This window comes from Lissotriton helveticus, chromosome 8, assembly GCF_964261635.1.
Source record: "Lissotriton helveticus chromosome 8, aLisHel1.1, whole genome shotgun sequence".
Taxonomy (NCBI): Eukaryota; Metazoa; Chordata; class Amphibia; order Caudata; family Salamandridae; genus Lissotriton; species Lissotriton helveticus.
The window spans coordinates 8,800,218-8,824,878 of NC_136069.1; the positions used below are offsets into that span (position 1 = coordinate 8,800,218).

General features: G+C 45.7%; 1 protein-coding gene across 1 annotated transcript in view; it reads right to left on the reverse strand.

The window, feature by feature from the left end:
• Positions 1–4,110: 4,110 nt before the first annotated feature.
• LOC144772212 (tryptophan--tRNA ligase, mitochondrial-like) overlaps positions 4,111–24,661 on the reverse strand; it is a 108,832-nt gene continuing 88,281 nt past the window's right edge. The window contains exons 5-6 of the mRNA XM_078656356.1: positions 10,264–10,382; positions 4,111–5,517 (exon numbers count right to left, since the gene is read on the reverse strand). Coding sequence (XP_078512482.1) covers positions 5,069–5,517; positions 10,264–10,382 — 568 coding nt within the window. The 3' untranslated portion in view covers positions 4,111–5,068. The remainder of the gene's footprint in view (positions 5,518–10,263; positions 10,383–24,661) is intronic.

Consider the following 24,661-nt stretch of genomic DNA (forward strand, 5'->3'; position numbering starts at 1 on the left):
TCCACAGGCACGCCATTGACCTATGGAATCTACTAGACACCATTTCTCCGGACATCGCCTTCCTTACGGAAACATGGATGAACGCTTCCTCCGCACCAGACATCACCATTGCCATCCCTGAAGACTATAAGATCACTCGCAAAGACCGTACCTGCCACACAGGAGGAGGGATCGCTATCGTCCATAAGAAATCAATCCGCATCTCAACCAGCTCTGACGCCAACCTCGCCAACTCCGAACACCTTCACTTCCAGATCCACATCGACCCCAAAACCACACTCAGAGGCACCCTCCTCTACAGACCACCAGGACCCCGCGCAAAATTCAGTGAAGACATCACGGACTTCATCACTCCACACGCGCTCCCCTCCAAAGACTACATCCTTCTAGGAGACCTCAACTTTCACCTTGAAAAGATCAACGACCGCAACACCGCCACCCTCGTGGACAACCTCGCCAACCTCGGACTTAAACAACTAGTCACTTCCCCCACCCACATCGCAGGTCACACACTCGACCCAATCTTCACCTCCAGCAACCATATCTCCTTCAGCCACACCACGGACCTCCTCTGGACCGACCACAGCTGCGTTCACTTCACCTACAACAAACCAAAACCCAACATCCACCTCCAACCTACCCTGCAAAGAAACTGGAACAAAATCACCACGGACCAAATCTCCGCATCGCTCCTCCGAAACTCCCCAGCCCTCTCTTCTAACGCCAACGAAGCCGCCGCCAACCTCACCCTATGGTTATCCAACACCGCTGACACCTTAGCACCACTGAAAAAACGTCAAAGCAAACCTGGCAGCAAGAAGGCCTCATGGTTCAACGATGATCTCAAGAAGTCCAAGAAACTCTGCCGCTCCCTTGAAAAGGCCTGGAAAAAAGACCCAACCACCAGCACCAAGGACGCCTTCAAAAACGCCACCCGCACTCACCACCAATTGATCCGAAAAGCCAAGAAAACAGCATTCAAGGATCGACTTGACAACAACGCCAACAACAGCAAGGAACTTTTCAACATCGTCAAGGAATTTTCCAATCCCTCGGCCAACTCCAACGACATCACCCCCTCTCAAATCCTCTGCGACTCCCTAGCCTCATTTTTCCACAACAAGATTGCAGACATCCACAACAGCTTCGACAACCAACCCGGAAACCAACCCACCCCACCATTTGCTGATCATCTTCCCCCCGTGAACACCCTTAACGACTGGAACCCAATCTCCACTGAGGACACCATCCGCCTAATGAATTCCATCCACTCAGGATCCCCCACAGACCCATGTCCTCACCACATCTTCAACAAAGCAGACTCCGTCATAGCACCGCACCTCCGAGACGTCATCAACTGCTCCCTCAACTCCGCCACCTTCCCGGAAGACTGGAAACACGCTGAACTCACCGCCCTTCTGAAAAAACCAACAGCAGACCCCACCGAACTCAAAAATAACCGCCCCATCTCGCTTCTTCCATTCCCGGCCAAAGTCATCGAGAAAGCTGTCAACAACCAGCTCGCCGCCTTCCTCGAAGCCAACAAATCCCTCGACCCCTCACAATCTGGCTTCCGAGCAAAACACAGCACTGAGACCGCCCTCATCGCAGCAACAGACGACATCCGAACTCTACTGGACAATGGAGACACAGTCGCCCTCATCCTCCTTGACCTCTCTGCAGCTTTCGACACAGTCTGCCACAGCACCCTTTTACAACGCCTCAATAACATCGGAATCCAAGGAAAAGCACTTGGATGGATCACCTCGTTCCTCACCGGAAGAACCCAGAGAGTCCGCCTACCTCCATTCAAGTCCGAGGCCTCTGAAGTCATCTGCGGCGTACCACAAGGATCCTCACTCAGTCCCACCCTCTTCAACGTATACATGAGCCCCCTCGCGGCCATCGCACGCCAACACAACCTCAACATCATCTCTTACGCGGACGACACTCAACTGATCCTTTCTCTCACCAATGACCCCAGCACCGCCAAAACTAACCTACACGAAGGAATGAACGAAGTTGCCGAATGGATGAAACAAAGCCGTCTGAAACTGAACTCGGACAAAACAGAAGTCCTCATCTTAGGTACATCCCCCTCTGCATGGGACGACTCCTGGTGGCCAGAAGCCCTCGGAAAGGCACCCATCCCGACAGACCACGCACGTAACCTAGGCGTCATCCTGGATTCTTCACTCTCAATGAACAGACAAGTCAGCGCCGTATCCTCTTCCTGCTTCAACATTCTTCGCATGCTCAGAAAAACATTTCGCTGGATCCCCTCCGAAACTAGGAAAACAGTCACCCACGCTCTGGTCACGAGCCGACTGGACTACGGAAACACCCTCTACGCAGGTACTACCGCAAAACTCCAGAAGAAACTCCAACGAATCCAAAACGCCTCAGCCAGGCTCATATTAGACATCCCACGCAACGAACACATCTCTGGTCACCTTAAAGACCTCCACTGGCTACCCGTCAATAAGAGGATCACCTTCCGTCTGCTTACCCACGCACACAAATCACTCTACGACATCGGACCAGATTGCCTCAACTCACGACTGTCCTTCTACACCCCCTCCCGCCAACTACGTTCTTCCAGCCAAGCCCTCGCCACTGTACCTCGCATCAACAAGACCACCATGGGAGGCAGATCCTTTTCATACCTAGCTGCTAAAACATGGAACGCACTCCCCGCTTACCTTCGCCTTACCCAGAACCACCTAGCATTCAGAAAGCAACTTAAAACGTGGATATTTGACAAGTAATCCTCCTCCCCTTCCTAAGCGCCTTGAAACCCTCTGGGTATGTAGTGCGCTATACAAATTCTATGACTTGACTTGACTTGACATTGACTGAGTGGAGATCAGGGAGAGGGTCACACTTTTTCTCCTGTCCCTCATCAGTAGCCATGTACAAGCTCATGTCAGCCATGTCAAAGTAAGACTTTAGGCGGTTCACATAAAGCAACATGCGGTGGCTTCTAGGAGTACCAAGGCCTACCAAGTAGGTGACCTCACATTTCTTGCTCAGGCTAGTATGGAGGCCTCTCTACTTGTCTTGGAGTGCTTTTGAGCCACAGACTCTAAGACCCACACTTTCTGCCCTGTTTATCAGCCAGTCAGGACAGCCTTCTGGTCATGCCACAACTTCTGAAGTTGTTAGCTGGTCTCCAGGATTTTGCTGGCCTTCTTCTTGTACTCGGTCATGTGTGATTGCAGGCTTAGTACATAATTTACGATGCCTTGCTTGGGAAATTTGAGTGGCTGCTCCCATCCCTCCTTAACAAGACAAAGTGGACCCCCAACTGGATGTCCAAACAGAAGTTCAAATTTGCTGTAGTCCTCCCTTCTGTTAAACTTCTCGGTAGACAAAAAGAAGACAAGGCAATAGAACATCCCATCTTCTCCTGAGCTTGTCAGATAGTCTCATAATCAGACCTTTTAGGATTTTGTTGAATCTTTCATCCAACCCATTACGCTGTGGACAGTAGGGCGTAGTGAACTTAAAGATGACACCACACTCTTTCAACATGGCTTTAAGGTAGCCTGATATCAAGTTTGCACCTCGGTCTGACACCACAGCCTTAGAAAAACCCACTGTGGAAAACAATCCTAAGAGGGCCTTGACCACTGCAGGAGCTGTAGTCGTCCTAAGGGGAATAACTTCTGGGTATCTGGTGGCATGGTCCACCACTACCAGGAAACAACTGTTCCCAGAGACTGTAGGAGGGTCTAGGGGACCATCAATGTTGATACCTACCCTTTTAAAGGGAACCCTAACCACTGGAAGTGGGATTAAGGGGGTCTTTGTAGTGCCACCTGACTTACCACTGGCCGGACAGGTGACACAGGAGTACTTGAAGCGTGGTACTATGACCATTTTAACCGCTACAGAGCAGGTAACGGTGCCACACACAGGCAGTACACACAGAGCAAACTGTCAGCAAGCAGAGAGCAGGTAGCGGTGCTACAGACTGCCAGCATGCAGAGAGCAGTTATCAGTGCTGCTGACTTGGCCTTGGTGGGAAGCGTCAGCTTTCCACATTAGCATGGGCCGCAGAACGTCAAGCTTCATGGTGCAGCAGTGAACACAGGCAGCCACAGTACAAACTTTCCTTATATATATTTATGTATATACAACAGTTCAAAAGGACCGATACATCAACCTCACACTGCAGCGGATAATGGTACAACACATACAGCCAGTCCAGATGTTGCTCTTTCACTCTTACTCAAACAGTCCAAGCATGGTACAAATATTTCTGAAAGACCATCATTATTAATTCTTCAAAGTGTTTGCAGCAAGCCATCTTTGCCAGTTAATTTAAGAAATGATTACACCTTTTAACACTTAATTTGCTGGGGAAGAAGTAACTTCTCTATAAAGTGTTGAGAAGTAACACAGTCATCTCAGATCTAAAACCACTGCAGGGTGGAGCAGTGCAAAGTGCTCATCCAACAGTACAAAGTGCCATCTTTCCTCAAACAGGTATCCTTTCAGTCAAGTCTTCAGCAGGGGGCTGCTGAGTAACCAGGAGTAGGTCAGTCAGAGGACTCAGGGTTGCACAGCACTAGCACTGCGCCCCCCCACCCCGAGTGTCCACAGAGGGAGATTTTAGTGGTTTGTGCAGAAAGGCTGTGTTTCAATCAAAAATGTATAACTAGTAACTTTGCACTGAAGCCAGTGAGGCCATTGATTATGCTCAAAAGTGAGAATGATCTGCAGGGTGAGAGATTAGCACCCAGAATATACCTTTACACTGATAGGAGCAGCAGTCAATGAAAACATTATTGTGCCCTTGGCAGACATAGCCTTCCTCGTCTGGCCTCGAAAAGGACTACGGATGAAGAGCAGAAACATTTTCTAGCACAATCAGGGTCCCAGTTGTTTGCCCCTGGTCCAGCCGCCTGCAAGACCCCGTAAGCTTGAATATTCTGTACAGCAAGACATCAGTTTCAGACACATCATGGCGGCTGGAGAGCCCTTCTCCAGGTGTCCACCAGGGCCACTTGTAGAGCTGAAGGAGACAATGACATCAGAGGACACATGGAATGCTCATTGGAAGTCAGCGGAAGCCGACCAGCCTTCGTACTTCCTGATACACTGGTCCCGCCAGCTCCTTGGCTTTCTCCGCTCCACGGTCGAGCACCTTCCGCAGGTATCCGGGGTCTGCCTCTAGGCGCACAATCTCGTCCCGGATTGGGGAAAGTGTTTCGATGACCGCCTCGGACACCACTTTTTTGTAGTGCTCAGTCTCAAGGCCTACATTCTGGGCAACAACCTCCTCCGGGGTCAGTCTGAGCACAGCAGCGTGAATAGAGACGAGGTTGGAGACTCCGGGTCTGCCTTCAGGGTCATAGGTCACAGCTGATGTGCAGTCTGTCACTGCCTTTCGAAATTTAATCGTGATCTCCTCTGGACTGTCGGTGATGTTCACGGTGGCAAGCTTCTGAGGGTCCGACTTGGACATCTTGACTGTGGGATCTCGGAGAGACTTCACTTTTTTTGTTGCGCCTGGGGGTAAATGAAAGCATTTTTCAATGTTATTTACAGAACTAAATGAAAATGACATTGGTGATGGAATTTACGTTCTACATAGAGCACTAAAAAACAGCAAAACTTTAATCTGAACTATATTTGGCGAGTAGAACACTGTGTTGCCCTTAACAGAATATGTAATTTTTTTTCCTTATTATAAATCCATGTAGCCACGTTTCAAATACTACCAATATAACAACCTTACCCTTCTTTATGGGAAAACAGTTGACAATATTTCTAGCAGCGAAGGACTTTAAGAGAAGAGAATCCACATTCAATAAAACATGCACACCTATTTCTATGACCCTTCTTTCGCGCCCATACACAAAAAGTCCTATTTCCAGCCTTCTGCAGCCGTACAGAAACAGTCCTCTTTATCCCTTTGCACTCATACAGAAACTGTCCTCTCTCTATCCTGTGGAACCCGTACAGAAACCGTCCTCTCTCTATCCCTTTGCACCCGTACAGAAACCGTCCTTTTTCTATCCCTTTGCACCCGTACAGAAACCGTCCTCTCTCTATCCCTTTGCACCCGTACAGAAACCGTCCTTTTTCTATCCCTTTGCACCCATACAGAAGCCGTCCTTTTTCTATCCCTTTGCACCCGTACAGAAACCGTCCTCTCTCTATCCCTTTGCACCCGTACAGAAACCGTCCTTTTTCTATCCCTTTGCACTCGTACAGAAGCCGTCCTTTTTCTACCCCTTTGCACCCGTACAGAAACCGTCCTTTTTCTATCCCTTTGCACCCGTACAGAAACCGTCCTCTCTCTATCCCTTTGCACCCATACAGAAACTGTCCTTTTTCTATCCCTTTGCACCCGTACAGAAGCCGTCCTCTCTTTAACCCTTTGCACCCGTACAGAAACCGTCCTCTCTTTATCCCTTTGCACCCGTACAGAAACCGTCCTCTCTTTATCCCTTTGCACCCGTACAGAAACCGTCCTCTCTCTATCCCTTTGCACCCGTACAGAAACCGTCCTCTCTTTATCCCTTTGCACCCGTACAGAAACCGTCCTCTCTCTATCCCTTTGCACCCGTACAGAAACCGTCCTCTCTTTATCCCTTTGCACCCGTACAGAAACCGTCCTCTCTCTATCCCTTTGCACCCGTACAGAAACCGTCCTCTCTCTATCCCTTTGCACCCGTACAGAAACAGTCCTCTCTATCTCTTTGCATCCATACACAGTCCTTTTTCTATTCCTTCACATCTGTACACAGTCCTCTTTCTGTGCCTTTGCCCCTTATGCACACAGTCCTCTTTCTGTGCCTTTGCACCCATATACACACAGTCCTCTTTCTGTGCCTTTGTCTGACCTAGGCAGTGGTTAATTTGGAAAAGAATGAGTGCTGGTGCTGAAACTTCAGCTCAGAAGTCTCTGGGCAACGCTATTAGATGTTGGACCTCTTTGATCCACTACCAGACATACCCCTCTTAATCTCACTTGTTGGCCCATTCCTTCTCCCTTTGTGAGAGATCGCATTAATTTTTTTATTCAAGATGGGTCGTGATCCCAGGAAGAGATTAGAAAGGGCACTTTAACAGTGCCAGGATCAATTGTTGGACGTTATTGGTCCACCTGCTAGAATTATGGGCTTGGCTGAAGAGGCCAAAACAAATCCAGTCTCTTGAGGATACAGAGCTTCTAAGAGGTTGGTATCCTTGGGAATGCAAATGCAGCCATTATGGCAGAAAGACGGACAGCAGCCCTCATACGCATCAGCACTAAATTGGAGGATTTTACTAGAATGGAACCTAGCGAGAATCCAAAAGGATATTTATTTGGTGAAGGACTAGTAAAAAGAGCGAGAAAATACGTGTCCACCTTCACTAGTCTAGATAAGGCTCAGAGTTCCCTTAGGAAAGTTTTTGGGGGACGCGTTTTTGACAGGGCTGGAGCAAGGGGACGTTTCTCCGGCCAGTTTAACACAAGGTCCCATTATCAATCATTTGGACGGCCTTCGTTTAGAGGGTTCCAGTCAGATACTGGGTTTTATCCTCAAATAGGAAAAAGGTGTCAAAGGACGTCAGCCCAGAGGAAGGGCTCGTTTCGGCCAGGGAAATTAAGATGGGTATAAGGATGATTTTTGTTTTTTCCCCAGGAAAGGTAGGGGGGAGTTTAGGATTTTTTCATCAAAACTGGAAAAATCTAAAAGGATCAATGGGTTCTACAGGCAGTTCAGGGATATTCAATAGAGTTCAGAAAATTGCCTGTTCAAGAGGTAGAGCCAAGAGAGTTGATTTTTCAAAAAGAACAACCAGAGTTGGTAAGAACGAGGGTTCAAGATATCTTGAGGAAAGCAGCAAAAGAGAAATTTGTATCGAGAAGTGCAGGATATGTGAGCACGTTGTTTTTGGTAAAGGACAAAGGATGGCGTCCTGTGATAAAATTGAGAAGTTTGAATTGGTACGCAGGCATTTCAAGATGGAGGGAATCCATCTGTTAAGAAATATTTTGGAAATAAGTCATTGTTTGGAAACCTTTGACCTGAAAGATACGTATTTCTCCATTCCAATAGCAGAGGAGAGTCACAATTTTTTGCAATTCAGAAGGATGGGAGTTCTTTATCAATTTGTTTGCCTTTCTTTTGGCCTGGCGTCGGCAACTTGGGGCTTTACAAAGGTGCTAAGACCAGTGGCCTCGTATCTCAGAGAGAGAGGAGTTCGAACGATTATGTACCTCAACAATTTCTTATTGATGTATAAGAATCGGGAGGAGAGGAGGGATTATATATATCTTAGTTCAACATCTTCTGGAGTCTGGAACACTATGAAGAATTTGAGTTTCTTGGCTTTCAGGTGAATGCTTCACAAGCAGATTTGCATTTGCCAGAAAGGTTGGTTAAAAAACAGAGGTGAAACAGATTTTGAAAAAGATGTTTATTTCCTTGCGAGCTTTAGCAAGGATAATAGGTTTGTTTTCCTCTTTAATTCAAGAGTTTTTTCTGGGACCACTTCATTACAGAGGTTGAAGGCAGAAGGTCTAAGGAAGAGATTGTGGTATGGAGATCTGGTGCCGATTTCTGCGGAAGCACGGGAAGAGTTCGCTTGGTGACTGGAGAATTTAGAACCGTGGAATGGCAGAGCAATTTTTGGAATATGTCCAGAATTTGTTCTGGATGCGGATAAGAGCTTTTCTGGTTGGGAGGCTTGTTTGGAACAGGAAGAGACATGTGGTAGGTGGTCATAAAGGAAAGTCACCGACATATAAATGGTTTAGAGATGAAGGCAGGCCTTTTTGCATTGCAGAGTTTTGCCGAAAATTTGAAGAATTGCAATGTTTTACTGAAGATAGACAATATATCAGCAGTTCGTTATATAAATCGTTTGGGTGGCAGCAAATCACATAGTTTAACTCAGGTAGCAAAAGAGCTATGGAGTTTTTATATGCAACAGAAAATAGAATTGCAGGCGGAGTATCTTCCACGTCTGTTCAACACGGCAGCAGATTGGAATTCAAGGTATTTCCGTGATTAGAGCAACTTTAAGTTGAGTGTGAATCTGTTCAGAAGAATTCAGAATGTTTGGGGTCCCTTAGAGGTGGAACTGTTTGCCTCGAGGTTAACTTTCCAATTGCCTCTGTATTTCAGTTGGAGAGTGGATCCTCAGGCAGAAGCCCTGTATGATTTTCAGCAGGTTTGGAAGAATCTTCAGGGTTATGCTTTTCCTCAGTTATGTTTTTATACAGAGGTGCTGTTAACGGTGAGGAGGCAGAAATCTTGTTTCGATATCTCCTTTGTGGACAGCACATCCTGGGTTTCCAAGTCTCCTGGAGTTGGTAGTAGAAGAACCGTATTTGATTCCTGTCAGAGGAGATGTTAATAGGACCAGGTGGAGAGATTCATCCGTTAATTGTACAGAAATCTTCTTGTTTTGAAGATTTCAGGGGAGGAAAGCAGTTTAAAGTTCTTTCGGAGCAGGCTCAAGAGTTGCTCGAGGAATCTTGGGCACCTGGGACAAGGAAGAGATATATTGGAGTTTGGAGGAAATGGGTTGGTTGGTGCTTGGAGAGAGACGTGGAAGCATCTCCCATAGTATTAATTATCTATCAAATTTGTTTGAGAACGGTCTTTCTTATAGGACTATTAATTATTATAGGCTGGCGGCAGAAGCAGGTCATGCCCCAGTTGAAGGATATTCCATAGGAAGGCATATTTTGGTTTGTAGAGTGATGAAGGGGATCAAGTTACGGAGGCCTCCTAAACCTAAATAGAGTTATTTGTGAGACGTGAATTTAGTTTTAAAAAGGATAGAACGTTGGCCTTCTAATTCTTTTTTATCCTTATGGAAGATGAGTAGCGAGTTGCAACACTTTTGTGTGTAATCTCTTTCAGGAGGGTATCAGATGTTCGTGCTTTGGAGTTAAGTGATAGCCTTAATAACTAAGATAGGGTGATAATTCACATTTTGAAAAGAACAAAGACAATGCTATTGTCAATGTTTTACTCTAGATTTGAGGACTATCCACAATTATGTGTTGTACGATGTTTGAAAGCGTATGAGAGTAGGATGGCTGAATTCAGAAAGGATGGAGTAAACCAATTATTGAGCTGCTCCAATCGAGAGTCTCTAACTGCACCATTCGTGATCACTGAACTTCTGTCACCGGGTCTATTTTAAAGAGGCTCTTTGCAAAGCACAGGTTGGGATTGTCCAGGTGAGACAGAGGTATTGGATATATTACAATTCATCTACAATGCAGCAATGTGCTCGAGGACTTACTCAGTATTGCCTTTGGCACTGGAAAGAAGTCACCGTATCTTTTGTTGAAGATTCTTGCGGTTTCCTGGGACAGTTCCATGTGAGTCACTTGATCGTCTCCCACTGGAACATGCGTGGACCTTTAAATAAAACAAAAAGAGCGATACACAAGAAGCTGTTAGACCGAGGCCGCCAAATGAAGATACACAAGTAAGCAAATCACATTTTCTTACATCTTCCATATTCCATCTACTGAGAATAGTAGTGCCGTACCCCAGACCGAGGCACGTATGGCCCTAAATGCACTGTACTAGTGCCAAACAAGGATGTGTTTTTAAACTGAATGACTGAGTGACTATTTGAGCAGTGCACCAACACCCAGAGACTTTTGATGCCAGGAGAGGTGGTTAAGAACAACCACGGAATAGAGAACAGCTAAAACATGGAGTCGACAAAGTGAGAACTACAACAGAGCAAGGTCCTCTAGTGACCTGCTAACAAAGTAAGAGATATTTTGGATCACTACTTTGGTTACGTTTAGACAGCGTTTTCAGTGGAGTTTCACGGTGCTGAATAACCATACAACTACAACACAATACCAAAGGGGTGAACTGAATAGATTAATAACATCCAAAAGTGATTGCCATTTGATTTGTGAGATCCCGAATTAAAAAAGTTAAAAGAACAATTAAAAAGATAAAACGTGCTGTATCAAAAACATCTACCCCGATTTGATTACAAAGAAAGGCCCACCAAGCAAGCTTAGCATCAAAAATCGATCAATATACAGGGTTAAAAAAAGACATTAAATTATTGTTTTAAAACATAGACAAAAAATTGAATAGAACACATGCAGGGTGCTGAGCCAGTCACGCACACGGGTGTCCAAATTCAGTGAAATGGGCGATCACCGAGTTATGTAGCAAAAACACAGAGCAGGACACTACTGCAAGGATCAGCGGCTCATGCTGGAGGTGGTAAAGAAAGGGCCCAACTGTGAACAGGTGGCAGAATGTCCACAAATGTTGTATCCTTGCAGGGGGTGGGGGGGGTGGGTGGGGAGTGGGGGGGGGGGGGGGAAGAAGAGAACAGGTGTACCAAAGGCTCAGCTGGTAACATTTGCTGTGCAAGGCCGGTCTACCAGGTATTATTGTTCAGAGGAAGCTTGCTTTTCCACGTGCTTGAAGAGGGGAGGAGCTGTAGCAGGCACGCGCATCAGCTGAAGGTGTGTCGCCAGAGGCTCACTGACAGAGGTCCGGCGCCCCTCCGTCGCCAGAGGTCCGGCGCCCCTCCGTCGCCAGAGGTCCGGCGCCCCTCCGTCGCCAGAGGTCCGGCGCCCCTCCGTCGCCAGAGGTCCGGCGCCCCTCCGTCGCCAGAGGTCCGGCGCCCCTCCGTCGCCAGAGGTCCGGCGCCCCTCCGTCGCTAGAGGTCCGGCGCCCCTCCGTCGCCAGAGGTCCGGCGCCCCTACGTCGCCAGAGGTCCGGCGCCCCTCCGTCGCCAGAGGTCCGGCGCCCCTACGTCGCCAGAGGTCCGGCGCCCCTACGTCGCCAGAGGTCCGGCGCCCCTACGTCGCCAGAGGTCCGGCGCCCCTACGTCGCCAGAGGTCCGGCGCCCCTCCGTCGCCAGAGGTCCGGCGCCCCTCCGTCGCTAGAGGTCCGGCGCCCCTCCGTCGCCAGAGGTCCGGCGCCCCTCCGTCGCCAGAGGTCCGGCGCCCCTCCGTCGCCAGAGGTCCGGCGCCCCTACGTCGCCAGAGGTCCGGCGCCCCTCCGTCGCCAGAGGTCCGGCGCCCCTACGTCGCCAGAGGTCCGGCGCCCCTACGTCGCCAGAGGTCCGGCGCCCCTCCGTCGCCAGAGGTCCGGCGCCAGAGGTCTGGTGCCGCTCCATCGCCAGAGGTCTGGCGCCGCTCCATCGCCAGAGGTCTGGCGCCGCTCCATCGCCAGAAGTCTGGTGTTGCTCCTTCGCCAGACGTCTGGTGCCGCTCCATCGCCAGAAGTCTGGTGCCGCTCCATCGCCAGAAGTCTGGTGCCGCTCCATCGCCAGAAGTCTGGTGCCGCTCCTTGACCAGCGGTCCTGTGCTGCTCCATGGCCAGCGGTCCTGCGCTGCTCCATCGCCAGAGGTCCGGTGCCGCTCCATCGTCAAAGGTCCGGTGCCGCTCCATCGTCAAAGGTCCGGTGCCGCTCCATCGTTAAAGGTCCGGCGCCGCTCCATCGCCAGAGGTCTGGTGCCGCTCCATCGCCAGAGGTCCGGTACCGCTCCATCGTCACACTAACCACCCACGAGGGTATCCAGGTACTCTGTTGCAGGCTTGTGAGGCCAGTCCTGTAAGGCTTACTCAAAGAGGCCGGTTTTCAGATTCTTGCAAAAGTCCAGATGATAGGAGGCGTCTCGGATATATAGCGACCGGTCTTTCCTGCCTTTAGAGGCCAGGTACAAGAAGGGGCGGCCCCCTTGTCCTGCATTTGTATAAGCGTGCATGTACGCTAGTGACAGACTTGCAGAGGGAGGTCTCTCGATAGTTTGTGGAAGTGAATACAGGTGTTCATGTAGGCAGGGCCTGTGCTGTGGAGTGCTCTGTAGGTGTGGGAGAGGAGTTTGAAGTGGGTGCACTTGTGTAACGGGAGCCAGTGGAGTTCCCTATGATGTGGCTCGGCGTGGGAGGGGGAGGGCGAGTACTAGTTTCCTGCGTGCAGGGTGTTCTCAGTCTAGTCTGCTGGTGAGGAGGGCTTGGGTGATAGTTTTCCTGGTGTTGTCTGATGGTCACTTGAAGATTATCTGAAGCAGGCATGGGTGAGGAGTTTGAAGTGGGTGCACTTGTGCACTGGGAGCTAGTGGATTCCCCCTGATGTGGATCGGCGTGGGAGGGCGAGGACTAGTTTCCTGCGTGCAGGGTGTCCTCATGGTCCACTCTGCTGATGAGGAGGGCTTGGGTGGTCGTTTTCCTGGTGCTATCTGATAGTCACTTGAAGATTATCTGAAGCAGGCGTGGTCACTGCATTGACCCAGGCAGTCATGTCCACTTCGTTGTCTATGATAAGAACGAGGTTTCTTGCTTGCAATAAGGCTCTTCGACAGACCCCCTTCTTGATGGACTGAAACCTGCGACCCCCTCCACCCCTCAGCGGCTTGAGGCCCCTTACGGGTGAGTAGTCGCGGTAACAAACACCTGACTCAATAAGGTGAGGGGGCGAGTCCAAGGTCTGTGAGCCATCATGTGGAGTCTCGCGGTGAGGCATTTTTCCCTATGATCACCACTTCAGTCTCATTGGAGTTCGATTTAAGGAAATTGGGTTTTATCCACAAGGCCACTTTGGCAATGCATGTGGTGAACTTGTTCTTGGGGTTAATATGATTTAATGCAGCACGTAATACTGGGGCTCACTTCTTTGTAAGTGGAACACTTGTGCACTTCAACGGATGCATAGAATTGTAATTATGTGCATGACACACCACATATACTGTGGTGTATCATGCTCATGTGGAAAGGGCACTGGGAGAGTGCTGGAAATGTCCATGTTTGGGCACGGCGTCACCAATCTGAGTAGTGAGATTGGACTCAAGGGTGCAATTCTGTGTGTGTGCATATGCACTGATGCATAGCACCACAACAATTTTAGCAGGTTGTGTTCATTAAACAGACTATGGCGACTGTTGTCTATGGATCAGGGCATGAATGGGTAGTCATTAGCTTCTGGACAGAGGCTGCAGTTTCGTGTGGTGGCACCCACTGTAGCTCTGGGTGTTATTGCTTTATTTGATGGATGTGTGCTTTACTGATGGGACTGGTTGTATACAGAGCTGAATGACGACACACCTGTCCCGCTGCCAGAATGCATTGATTCTCGTCCACAATGGGGTATCTCGCTTTCAAATCAAAGTATTAATGGATGCATGTTGTCTGAGGCTGATCAAGCTTGCTGTGATGGTGTGGGGTGAGGAATCACTTCTTCAGTGTGGTTGTGTCTGAATCCGTCATCCATTACAGCTGTAACATGTTCTGTGAATTCTTTACCCATCTATGGGTTGTTCCCTTCAGGACCAGCTCCATGGAAGGTTTATTCAGAATGTTGGGGTCGGCCTGGCATGTCTGCTTCAGTATGGTCAGTGGTGGTGGTGGCATGTTAGTGTTCGAATAATTCACACAGGAAGTTTTGTGATGTATTCCTATAGGTTCTGAATCGATCCCCCTATTCCTGACCCTATTCTGGTTAAACAAACCAACAAGTTAACTAACAGTCAGCCCATGAGGCAGAAAACCCCCATGATGCAGATACCGTTATCTGACGCAGTCACACTACGGCACAGGAACGTGTTATCTGATTAGGTCATAACGCTTGCGATCTAATTAGACAAGCGATATTCCTCCAGCCCCTGATAAGGCATACGGAGTTCTCTAAACAAATCAAACCTATGACAACCTGGGCAAAACCCTGCGGCCATTGTTTTGATTTCACCGAGAACTTCAGCAAAAGAATGTGCTAACGAGCAAGTCGTATGACATCCTTATTGACGTATCTATGTCCATCCTTACGTCAATCTCGGCACCTTAAAGGTATAAATATTACCGATATTGCCCTATGCAAACACACGCGGTGGTGACGAGACGGAGCAGCCAGACTTGCCGAAGCCCAGAGCAGACCCCGCTGGCGCAGCCCCGCCTTCCTGACGCGCTGAGAGAAGCTGCTTTCTCCTGCCGAGAAATCCAGCACCGGCGTTTCCGGGTAGCCCTCGCAGGCAGCCTGGAATATCGAGACCAGAGACGAGAGATACCATCCCTCATTCAACCTAGATTCCAGGTACAGAACTGAATAACCCCTCACAGAGAATTCCTTAGTTATTCACTTGGCAAAAACAAATTTAACTTAAACTATAACTTTCTATTCCCGCCCACGTATTAGGCTTAGGTCAGGTACACGGGATAGGCTTATTTAGAAACACCAGTTGAGTACGTTTAGTCAAATGTATATGTGTATGTAATATATTTTATTCATTTTAAAACATCTTATGGCTTAGAAACCATATCAATGTTTCTACAGTATTACTTTATACTATTGCTTTTAATGTATGCACTTTACTTAACTATAAGTATTGCAATAATATCGATCCATTTCTCTTGTATGAGAAAAGAGACTGATCAATAAATAACACCTTTTTATTGAACACGCCCGTCTCTTCCTTTTCTCTACAATCTGATGAGACTAAGAATGCACGTACTGACTGAGTAAAATAAATTGCCTTTTGTTCACACAACTCTCGAGATATACTCTTGATTAGGGGAGAGCAAAGTTGTCATGTTCTATGGTTGTCAGAAACTAAATCCCTTCTTGTCTAATCAGGGAAGTTAAGTCCTTCCTGAACATTCGAGAAAGTTTCTAGTGAACTCTGAGCTAGCTGGCAAACCCAAAACTTTAAGTCTAATATCGACAGTAGTAGACCTAGTTAACGTCTGGTCTGGGCCTTTACTGCTGAAGGTATTATTCCAATGCGCAGAGCCTATTGGGATGATAGGAACTACACTACATGGCGCCCAACGCGTTTGGAAAGGGCGATACAACTAACGTAAGACATTTAGAGTAACTCAGTCGTGCTTTCTCACTCAGACCCCTTTCTCCCATAATACTCCAAAGACGTCTGGAGTGGGTAAAAGGTTATATCCGCCAGACCTCGCAGGAGGGAACTCCTATGTATGGTTCTTGGTATAGTCAACGTTGAAGGATACACTGTTCCAAAATATTGTGCATCTAATTTTTCGTTTCCATAAGAAACCTGATCTGCAAACAAACAGAATAACCTTCCTGTCGGTAAAATGGACAGTGAAGATGAAAGAGGCAGTTAGAATAGCAACTGAACTCGCAGCAGCTGATGCTACCATGCAGGAAGCAGACCAGGATATAATACTCATTCCGGTCATCAAAAGGAAATCTATAACCATAAAACTTATAGAAAATGGACTGACACCTAGAGGTGGTACAGTCATATTCGTAATTGAGGCACACGAATATCGGCAGACAGAGGTATACTATTCATGGATAAACTTTCCAGCAGCAAATCCTGTAACAAAGTACTTCCACTATTACAAAATAGAGGAACCTCCTGAAATGTACACTCCTTTCGAGGAGGTGGAAGTACCACTTAAATTTCAAGAGCATTTGCTCTTATTTAATGGCGCCCTAAAACACAATAATCACATCACCAGGCTCGGTCCTTTAGGTAGACCAGGAGCAACGTGGCCGGTCCTAGCCGGATACACACCACATCCAGACATCGATGGGATGTCTGCAGCTAACCTGTTAACACAGCTAAAACAATTAATAAAAATACATAGACAATTAGTCCAGTATGTGATGCGGACTTCAACAATTCAGCCAGCGATTAAACTCCCACAGCTGACCCCTCACCAGGGGAACACAAATAAAATTACACCACAGAACATCCAGTCCTGCCTAGGTAAAGTACCGGCTAAACGGGAACAAATACCATTCTGGCTAGCGCAGAAAATCACCCAAATAGAGGCGGTGTTTCCAGACACCACCCCGCTAGAAAAGCACAGGATTCTGACTATCTGTCTTCCAATGGGAATCGCACCACACATTGAGGACTGTGACACTTGGGGTACAGTCTTTGCTTCCATCTACACAAAAACGCACGGTGTTCCATCCATTTCGGTAATACCAGATGTGCTAAAACAAATTCAAGATGAATACGGTCCAAAACCCCCTTTAACTCTTGGTATGAAATTACTGAAAGACTTCAAGCAGGTTTCGGCTATATTACTAGCCAACATAAAGGGAGAGGCAGCAAACGTGGCGAACCGCCAGAGGTTAAAAGAGACAGATATAGCAGACCAACCAGCTGAAATTGCCAGAATCATAGAAAAATCCCATGAGGAACTAGGTAGAGATAGTTTAGGTGGAATACCAGTAAAACCACAACTAATTGAAAGTCCTGAAAAAATATTTTATAATAATAATTCAACACAGAAAAAGAGCTGGGATGGAAACAAACAATCCAATCCCAAAGAAAAGAAAATCCAGTCCAGAGGAAGGTCTCCTAGGCGAAGAGAGAAATCTCCGAACCAAAGACACAGGTCACCCCAGAGTGACCCCTCTGGGAAAAGATATAACCTTAGAAATAGGGATAATATAAAAAAACCTGATAGATATCAAGACATTGATACACGTCCCTCTCAATCTTTTCAGAATTCCTCGCTGAAATCGGAAAGAAGAGGACGATCAGAACAAAGAGAAGAGCACGCCAAGTCCAAAGACAAGGAACCTGCTCAGCTAAAAAAGAAATTACAATTTCCAAAAAAGAAGGTAGCCAGCATTAAAATAGTTAACAATGCCGAGAATTCTGAGGACACAACTGAAAAACGGGGAATGGGCTCAGACAATGCTAGACAGCGCAGCAGAAGTGAGCATAGCTCGCAAAGTCCTTATGAATCATCTGGAGACAGTGGACACGAATGAATATCTTCAAGTGGAAACTGCGGACACCAGAGTTAGCAAACCTCACAAAATATACGAAATAACATTACGTATAGAGGGGGATAAGACTAGAAAAATAAGGGGACTATTTTGGGATAATCTCTCCAAGGGCTATGACATCCTTCTAGCTGAAAAAGACTGGCCACCAGAGTTTGTCAGGGAGTGCCCTCATGGCGAAGAAATAATTATGCCTGCCTTCTCAAATCAAATTCCAATTCATAAAAAATACACACTTGCTAGAAAGTGGGCAGTGGCTCTAGCACCTGCTTTATATAAAAATCACGTGGGATGGGATGAGGATTCTCCTCCTCACAAAATCCAGTTAAAATCACAACCAACTGCACAAAGACAGTACCCAATTAAGCAGGAAGCTAAAAACAGGTAAATGAAATACTAGATCAGCTAGAATACCAGGGGGTGATTGAAACTTGCACCTCACAAATGAACAACCCTTTGTTTCCGGTCTCCAAACCAGACAATTCGTACCGTCTAGTTTTGGATTACCGACACCTTAACACATGTTGCAAAACTTTTGCAGTGCAAAACTCGCATAGTGCTGCACTAATGAATAACATAGTGCGCAAAAAATACAAAACAACATTAGACATCTCTAATGGATTCTTTTGTCAAAACATAGCACCAGAGAGCAGATATTTAACTGCATTCTCAATAAATGGCACTCAAAAACAATTCTGTCGGTTAGCCCAGGGGTACAAGAACAGCCCGGGAGTATTCTCAGCGAGAGTAACAGAATTACTACAACTATATGACGACGAAGCATTATCTTATGTCGATGACATTTACTTAACAGATGATGACTTGGAGACTCACTTGAAAAGAGTGAACACCATAATACTTGGGTTCGCAGCAGAGGGTTACAAATTCAACTTTAAAAAATCCAGAATTGCCCATCTGACAGTCCTGTTCGTAGGATATGAATTATCAAGTGTAGCTTGGCTTACAATCTTCTAGAACTAGAAGAAATGGAAAATTTAGAATATGAAAAAACATACCCTCTGCCAATCGACATTCTGCCTTTACGACATTACGCCTGTGTAATTTATACAGACGGACATGCTCAACCCCCCGTTTGGGGAGAACAGGCATACAACCCCACATGTGGGATTACAAAAGAAGTGTGGCGCGGAGGTAAACTAAAACCTCTATTAACAAAAACACACTCAGTAGAAACTAATTCAGAACAACAAACTGAGATATTAGCTTTGAAAATGGCGCTAGATAATGCGGATCGCGAATTCCCGACACTTATAGTGTCAGATTCATATTACTGCGTCAAATCATATAACAAGGATTTGCAGACATGGATTCAGAACGGTTACAAAGATGACACAGATGCACCAATAAAGCAGAAACTGCTCTGGGAACAAATAGATCTTTTGCAAAAAGAACTACCAAAGACTCACGTGACTCACTCACTGAGTCATCAGCGTGATGGCGTTCACGTTGTAGGGAATTCATTGGCTGAAACAGCCGCAGCGGCAGCCACTAAATCGGCTCCCGTAGTTCGAAAAAAGCGTACATTAAAATACATTGACGGTGAAACAGTGCTGGCGGTGAAAACGTCATCAAAAGGCGACTGCTCAGCGTTACCGATCAACTATCCACTCAATTATACATACATAATCGATGCAAACTCCGTCCCTTTTGCTCGAATCCCTGGAGTGGGGGATAGAGTGATTCAAAACATGGACAGGAGAAACTTGTTAATCGCAGACGCACACATGGGCGAGGGTCTCAGACACCTTAAATTAAAAGATTCTCTGGAAGAATTACAATCACGGTACTGGTGGCCAGGCATGAGCCTGCGTCACACCATGTTTGTAAAAAACTGCCCAAACTGCAACAGAGATCGCAGTGGGGAGAGAAACAGTTTAATACCTCGTCGTTTTACTCCAGAAAAAATCAAGAGTAAAAAGGAAGGCTTGCGATTAACATATACAGGCTAGTTTCCACTTATAATGTAGATCACCAGCACTCGGCTGACGTCTGTACTGTTATACAAAGATTTGCGAGTCTAAATGGCATATACGCTAAGAGCATGCTACGTTTGATCATTGTCTTCACTCTAGCCCTCCAGCCTGAGGGGAAACATGGCCAAATGAGCATAGCCCAGCGGGAATCTTCTCACTTCCTTCCTGAGGGTACGGGATGGTGTAAAGAAAAAACCAAGGCATAAAGCAATCTATAACGGAAAGGATATTAGGTTCGGGAGCTGGGTGGGTCAAACATCTAATAAGTGTCCAACGTAGTCTAAATAACTTGCCAAGAAATTCTCTGAAGGGATTCAGTGCGTACAAATTATTATTTGGAACTAGGATGTTGATCTCTGACATTGATAGTCAGACTTCAGTGGTGAAAGAAAAAAGCTTTGATATCAAAGACCGTTTGGCTATTTTGCAGGACTTAAACAAAACAAGAAAAGACCTTTGCAACATAAAGTTGAAACAACAGCCAACAACCACTGAAGAACCACCCCCTGTCCCAGCAAGACCTGTCTGGATTCCAAAAGTCGGGGATCTAGTCAGGGAAAAGATCGCGGTAAAGAAGGAATTTGGGCCTTCTTACAGAAAAGCAGTTCCTGTCTTGTCTGTCAACGGGACAAGATCAGTTGTACTACCGCCACTTGCTGGTAAAAAGGAGAACCGAGTTGTATCCATCGACCTGGTAAAACCACAATCATGTGGCCGATAAACAGTAGGCCAAGTGGACTCCCAATAAGTAGCAGAACACCAAGGTTTGCTACCAGTACAGAGGTCCTAACGAAGAGGCTCATCACATTCGAAACGCCTACAGAAGAACAACAAGGACTATGCAACAATGCAATAGAACTCAGACCTCTGAAAACCAAAATAAAAACATTTAGCAGAGACACACCAATCTATAATGAAGTACCAAGTGAAAATGCAAGAAACAGAAATCCTGAAGCAATTGGAACTATTGACAGAACTGCATCCGGCTACTTCATAAACTTCGATGATTCCTCTGAAGGCTTCAGTGAATCAAAGACACAGCCATCATCAAAAACCTTTAAAGAAAAAGCTAAAGGACTTTTGAAACAACTGAAAGAAACATATCTGATTTCTCCATGGATTGAATTTTGGGTGGGTTTTGGTGCATTTATCCTCATACTTTGGCTCATCATGGTACTAACTTTGGGACGCTTCATTGAGGGAAAATATGCTAAGATGGACACAGCAAGTCAGAAAATCAACTTGATCCTCAAACCACACACATCTTCACACGTCGAGAAAAGAGAACTTTCTTCAGTCAACTTCACAACCAATCCGATACCGGGTGGGGTAGCATGGGACAACACTGACTATGAAATTTATGGTCCGGTCGAGATCCTGAAATATCCACACCAAATTAAGATCTCATTGAGTGACTTTGCAAAACCAAACTCATTTGCTGATGATTGGGACTTCGAAAGCATTAATAACATGATGTCTGACTTAGTAATGTCTGCTAAATTTACAAAACATGATTATTTGCAGGGTTCTACAAATTATGATAGTATGTATTGTTATAACCACTATGGTAACCATTTTTTACATAGATCTGCACAACCTAGAAATGTTTTAAATTATAATCAATGGGAACATTGTGCAACCCCTCCAAAAGGAAGTTCAAGGTCCTTCTATGACAAATATTCATACTTTTCAGGTTTTAACACAAGTAATGCTGAAGCATTCTATTTTAAATTGTCAAACAAAACAGGAACTAAGACCATGATAACCAACACAAAATTGATATATTCAGACTCATTTTTTGAACAAATGAATACTTTTGGTTTTGATTATTGGGACAAAAATGTTGAATTGAAAAGTGTTTGGGGTACAAAAGAATGGCAAGTGCAGGGTATAGAATCTATGTTTAGAGCCTGCATGATCCCAGAACAAATGATATTTTTAAATGACACTGTTCAACAAACCACCTGTCTTGGCTTAGCCAAAATCAAAGACTTAAATAAACCGTCTATTCCAAAGCCGACAATGTTCAGCAATAGCTCCACAGATGAAGAGATAGACGTAAATTATGTATTAAACCAAAACAGAACACATCCAGATTGGAAACAGTGGTTGATCTGGCCCACAGATACTAATAACTGTCAAGACCGATTCCTGAACAAAACACAGGGGTTCAAAATGACCAGGCCAGACCCTAGATATCCTCAAAGACATCACCCAGGGATAATAACCACCTACAGTGTGGGCAAATTATGCCTTCAATGGCTACAAACTTCCACACTGGCAGAAATTAAGCAACACCTAACTTTACTTACTGATGGTGCTGACTTGCGTGATTTCACTATGGGACCACGCAAACAGCGTCAAAAGCGTTTCATAGCAGCCTCTGTATATGCAGCATACAATGAGGCCTGGAAGGTTACTCAAATTGAAACAGCAGAGAGAATACGGGAAATTGACCGTATTAATTTGGAAAAATCACTTTCTGTAGTGGACAATGGGTTAATGACTCTGTCCTCCAGAATTTTTTCTTTGGACAGCATTGAGTCTTCAGCAATCGACATATTATCGCAAGACTTACTGTTATTACAACACGGTCAGTCCCAATTGCGTTCTATTGTACAGCTTGGCTGGACGTTACAAAATCTGCGTTCAGGCTATGTGCCTTGGCGTTTAATCAACACAACGTCACTATTCCAAATCTTTAACCTTACTGATAGACAAATCAGTATGGCACAAAAGGGTGCTGATTATACAATCCTGAGCATTGAGAAACTTGAGAGATTACCAATGACAATGTCAGAACGACCTGTCAGCGAATGGATAATACATGGGATAATAAATATTCCAATATCAACCTTCAGGTTTCAATACTGCCAAAAATATATACAGGCTGGCATGTACGAGAAATTGGGAAAGGGGTACATTAAAACAACATGGAACCTGCCCTATTCACATGCATGTGTCAGTAATAAAGGACAGAAAGTGTTTCTTAGTGGCAATAATTGTGCGATGTCACTAAGCGGCACGCTTCTGTGTAACGGAATTAGTTTGCATGGAGCCTGTGAAGGGAATTCATACAACCTTTCATGTCACCAGCAAGGCGCACCTGCAACAGAAATAGAACCATTCTTTCAAAGACTCTATAATGGGAGTTACATTCTGATTGTAGACCGCAGATGTTGTAGTCTTATGCCCGGGACTCCTTATCTAGTAACTACGACTGCGAAGGTCAAGTGCTGTGGACGCTCATTGTTCCCCAGCTCCTTTCCAGACAGGGAGGCAAGGGCATGGCCCAATTTGAAAATTACTTCTATTCGAATAGATACTTTAAGCAGAATGAAAACAGTGCTCCTTCAGACGCCTACAAGGCTCACGTCATCAAAAGAAACGTATGATCTACAAGTCGCAAGGACGACTGCAGAGATACATTCATTGTTATCAACTAATTCCCCCATACATTTCGCGGAAATCCTGAATGAAATCTTAAATATTTCTGATACCAATGGGGTCTCAAAGGTATTTAAGACAGTATTTTCGATGGCATTAACACCATTCAAAGCCATACTGGGTATTTTTCCAGATTTCGTCCATTCGATTTTTGGCGGACTTCCCCTGATCTTGGGACTAATTGCAGGAATCCTATTTTTGGTCCTTATTTTTCGTTATGGCAACCCATGTCACAGACAAAACTCTTGCGACAAGGGAAGAAACAATCCTAGCCATTGGATACCGGGACCGGATATCAAAAATCCTGGGACTCTCCCGGCTTAGAGACCTGTACATGACTTGGTTTCTATCATTTCGACCAATGTGGCAAAGATGTGTTTTACCTGTACTAAGGTGTCTGCTATGCGGAGAAGAATGCGTGTTAGACACCTGTCTGACGCTACAATCGGATGCGCCAATGGATGCAGAAACATTGTTGAGCCCGATCAAGGTTCACGCTTTGTGCTGCCCTCAAAGGCTACCAATCCTGATGACGGCATTCGTAGAAGCTTCACCACTACGATTGATGGGTAGTGAAGTTCAAGATGAAAGCAGCATCGATCAGGTACGACCTTCTGTCAGCAATGCGAATCAGAATGTCAATGGAGACAATCATGCGCATGAATGCATGGTTACACCTTTTTCCGAGTTAGTGGAACTTTCCCAGGAAGCTGTTGACAGTTTTTTCGAAAGCCTAAATGATATGATGTTCTCACCAGAACAGAAATAGAGACTTTTGAACAAGCTCGCACACGGCGTTCCCTGAATTCGGCCTTCAACTTTAAAAATAAAGTCACATGAACAATTTTCCCTCCAGTTCACGGACAGCAAGTTTTTCAGCAGCCCCAAAATATTTTTGCATATTTTTGCATATTTTTCGGGACACTATCTTCTGCTTAAAGTAAGAACTGTTCTTAGAGAACTAAGGTTTCTAAAATTTTAGATAGCTTATAGACATTAGCTGCCCGCTGGTATGTTCATAAATATTTTATTCTGTGATGAAATGGTCTCGAACTTTTTTTCTGTATTAAGAGCCATTTCATGTGTAATTCTCATATACCAAATAGCAATAATGTATACAAATGCGATTACTTTGGCATTATTCTACAGCTTGAGTGCATACAATGCATATGTCTGCAATTTTTCAGTATATTTGATAATTTCAAAATGCATTTATGTATTTTGGGGTGGTAAGGTATACACAATACTCTATAGTATGTTGTACTATGTTTTACTATGCATAGATTAGTAAATATGACCATAGTTAGCGTGGAGTGGGTGTGATGTATTCCTATAGGTTCTGAATCGATCCCCCTATTCCTGACCCTATTCTGGTTAAACAAACCAACAAGTTAACTAACAGTCAGCCCATGAGGCAGAAAACCCCCATGATGCAGATACCGTTATCTGACGCAGTCACACTACGGCACAGGAACGTGTTATCTGATAACGCTTGC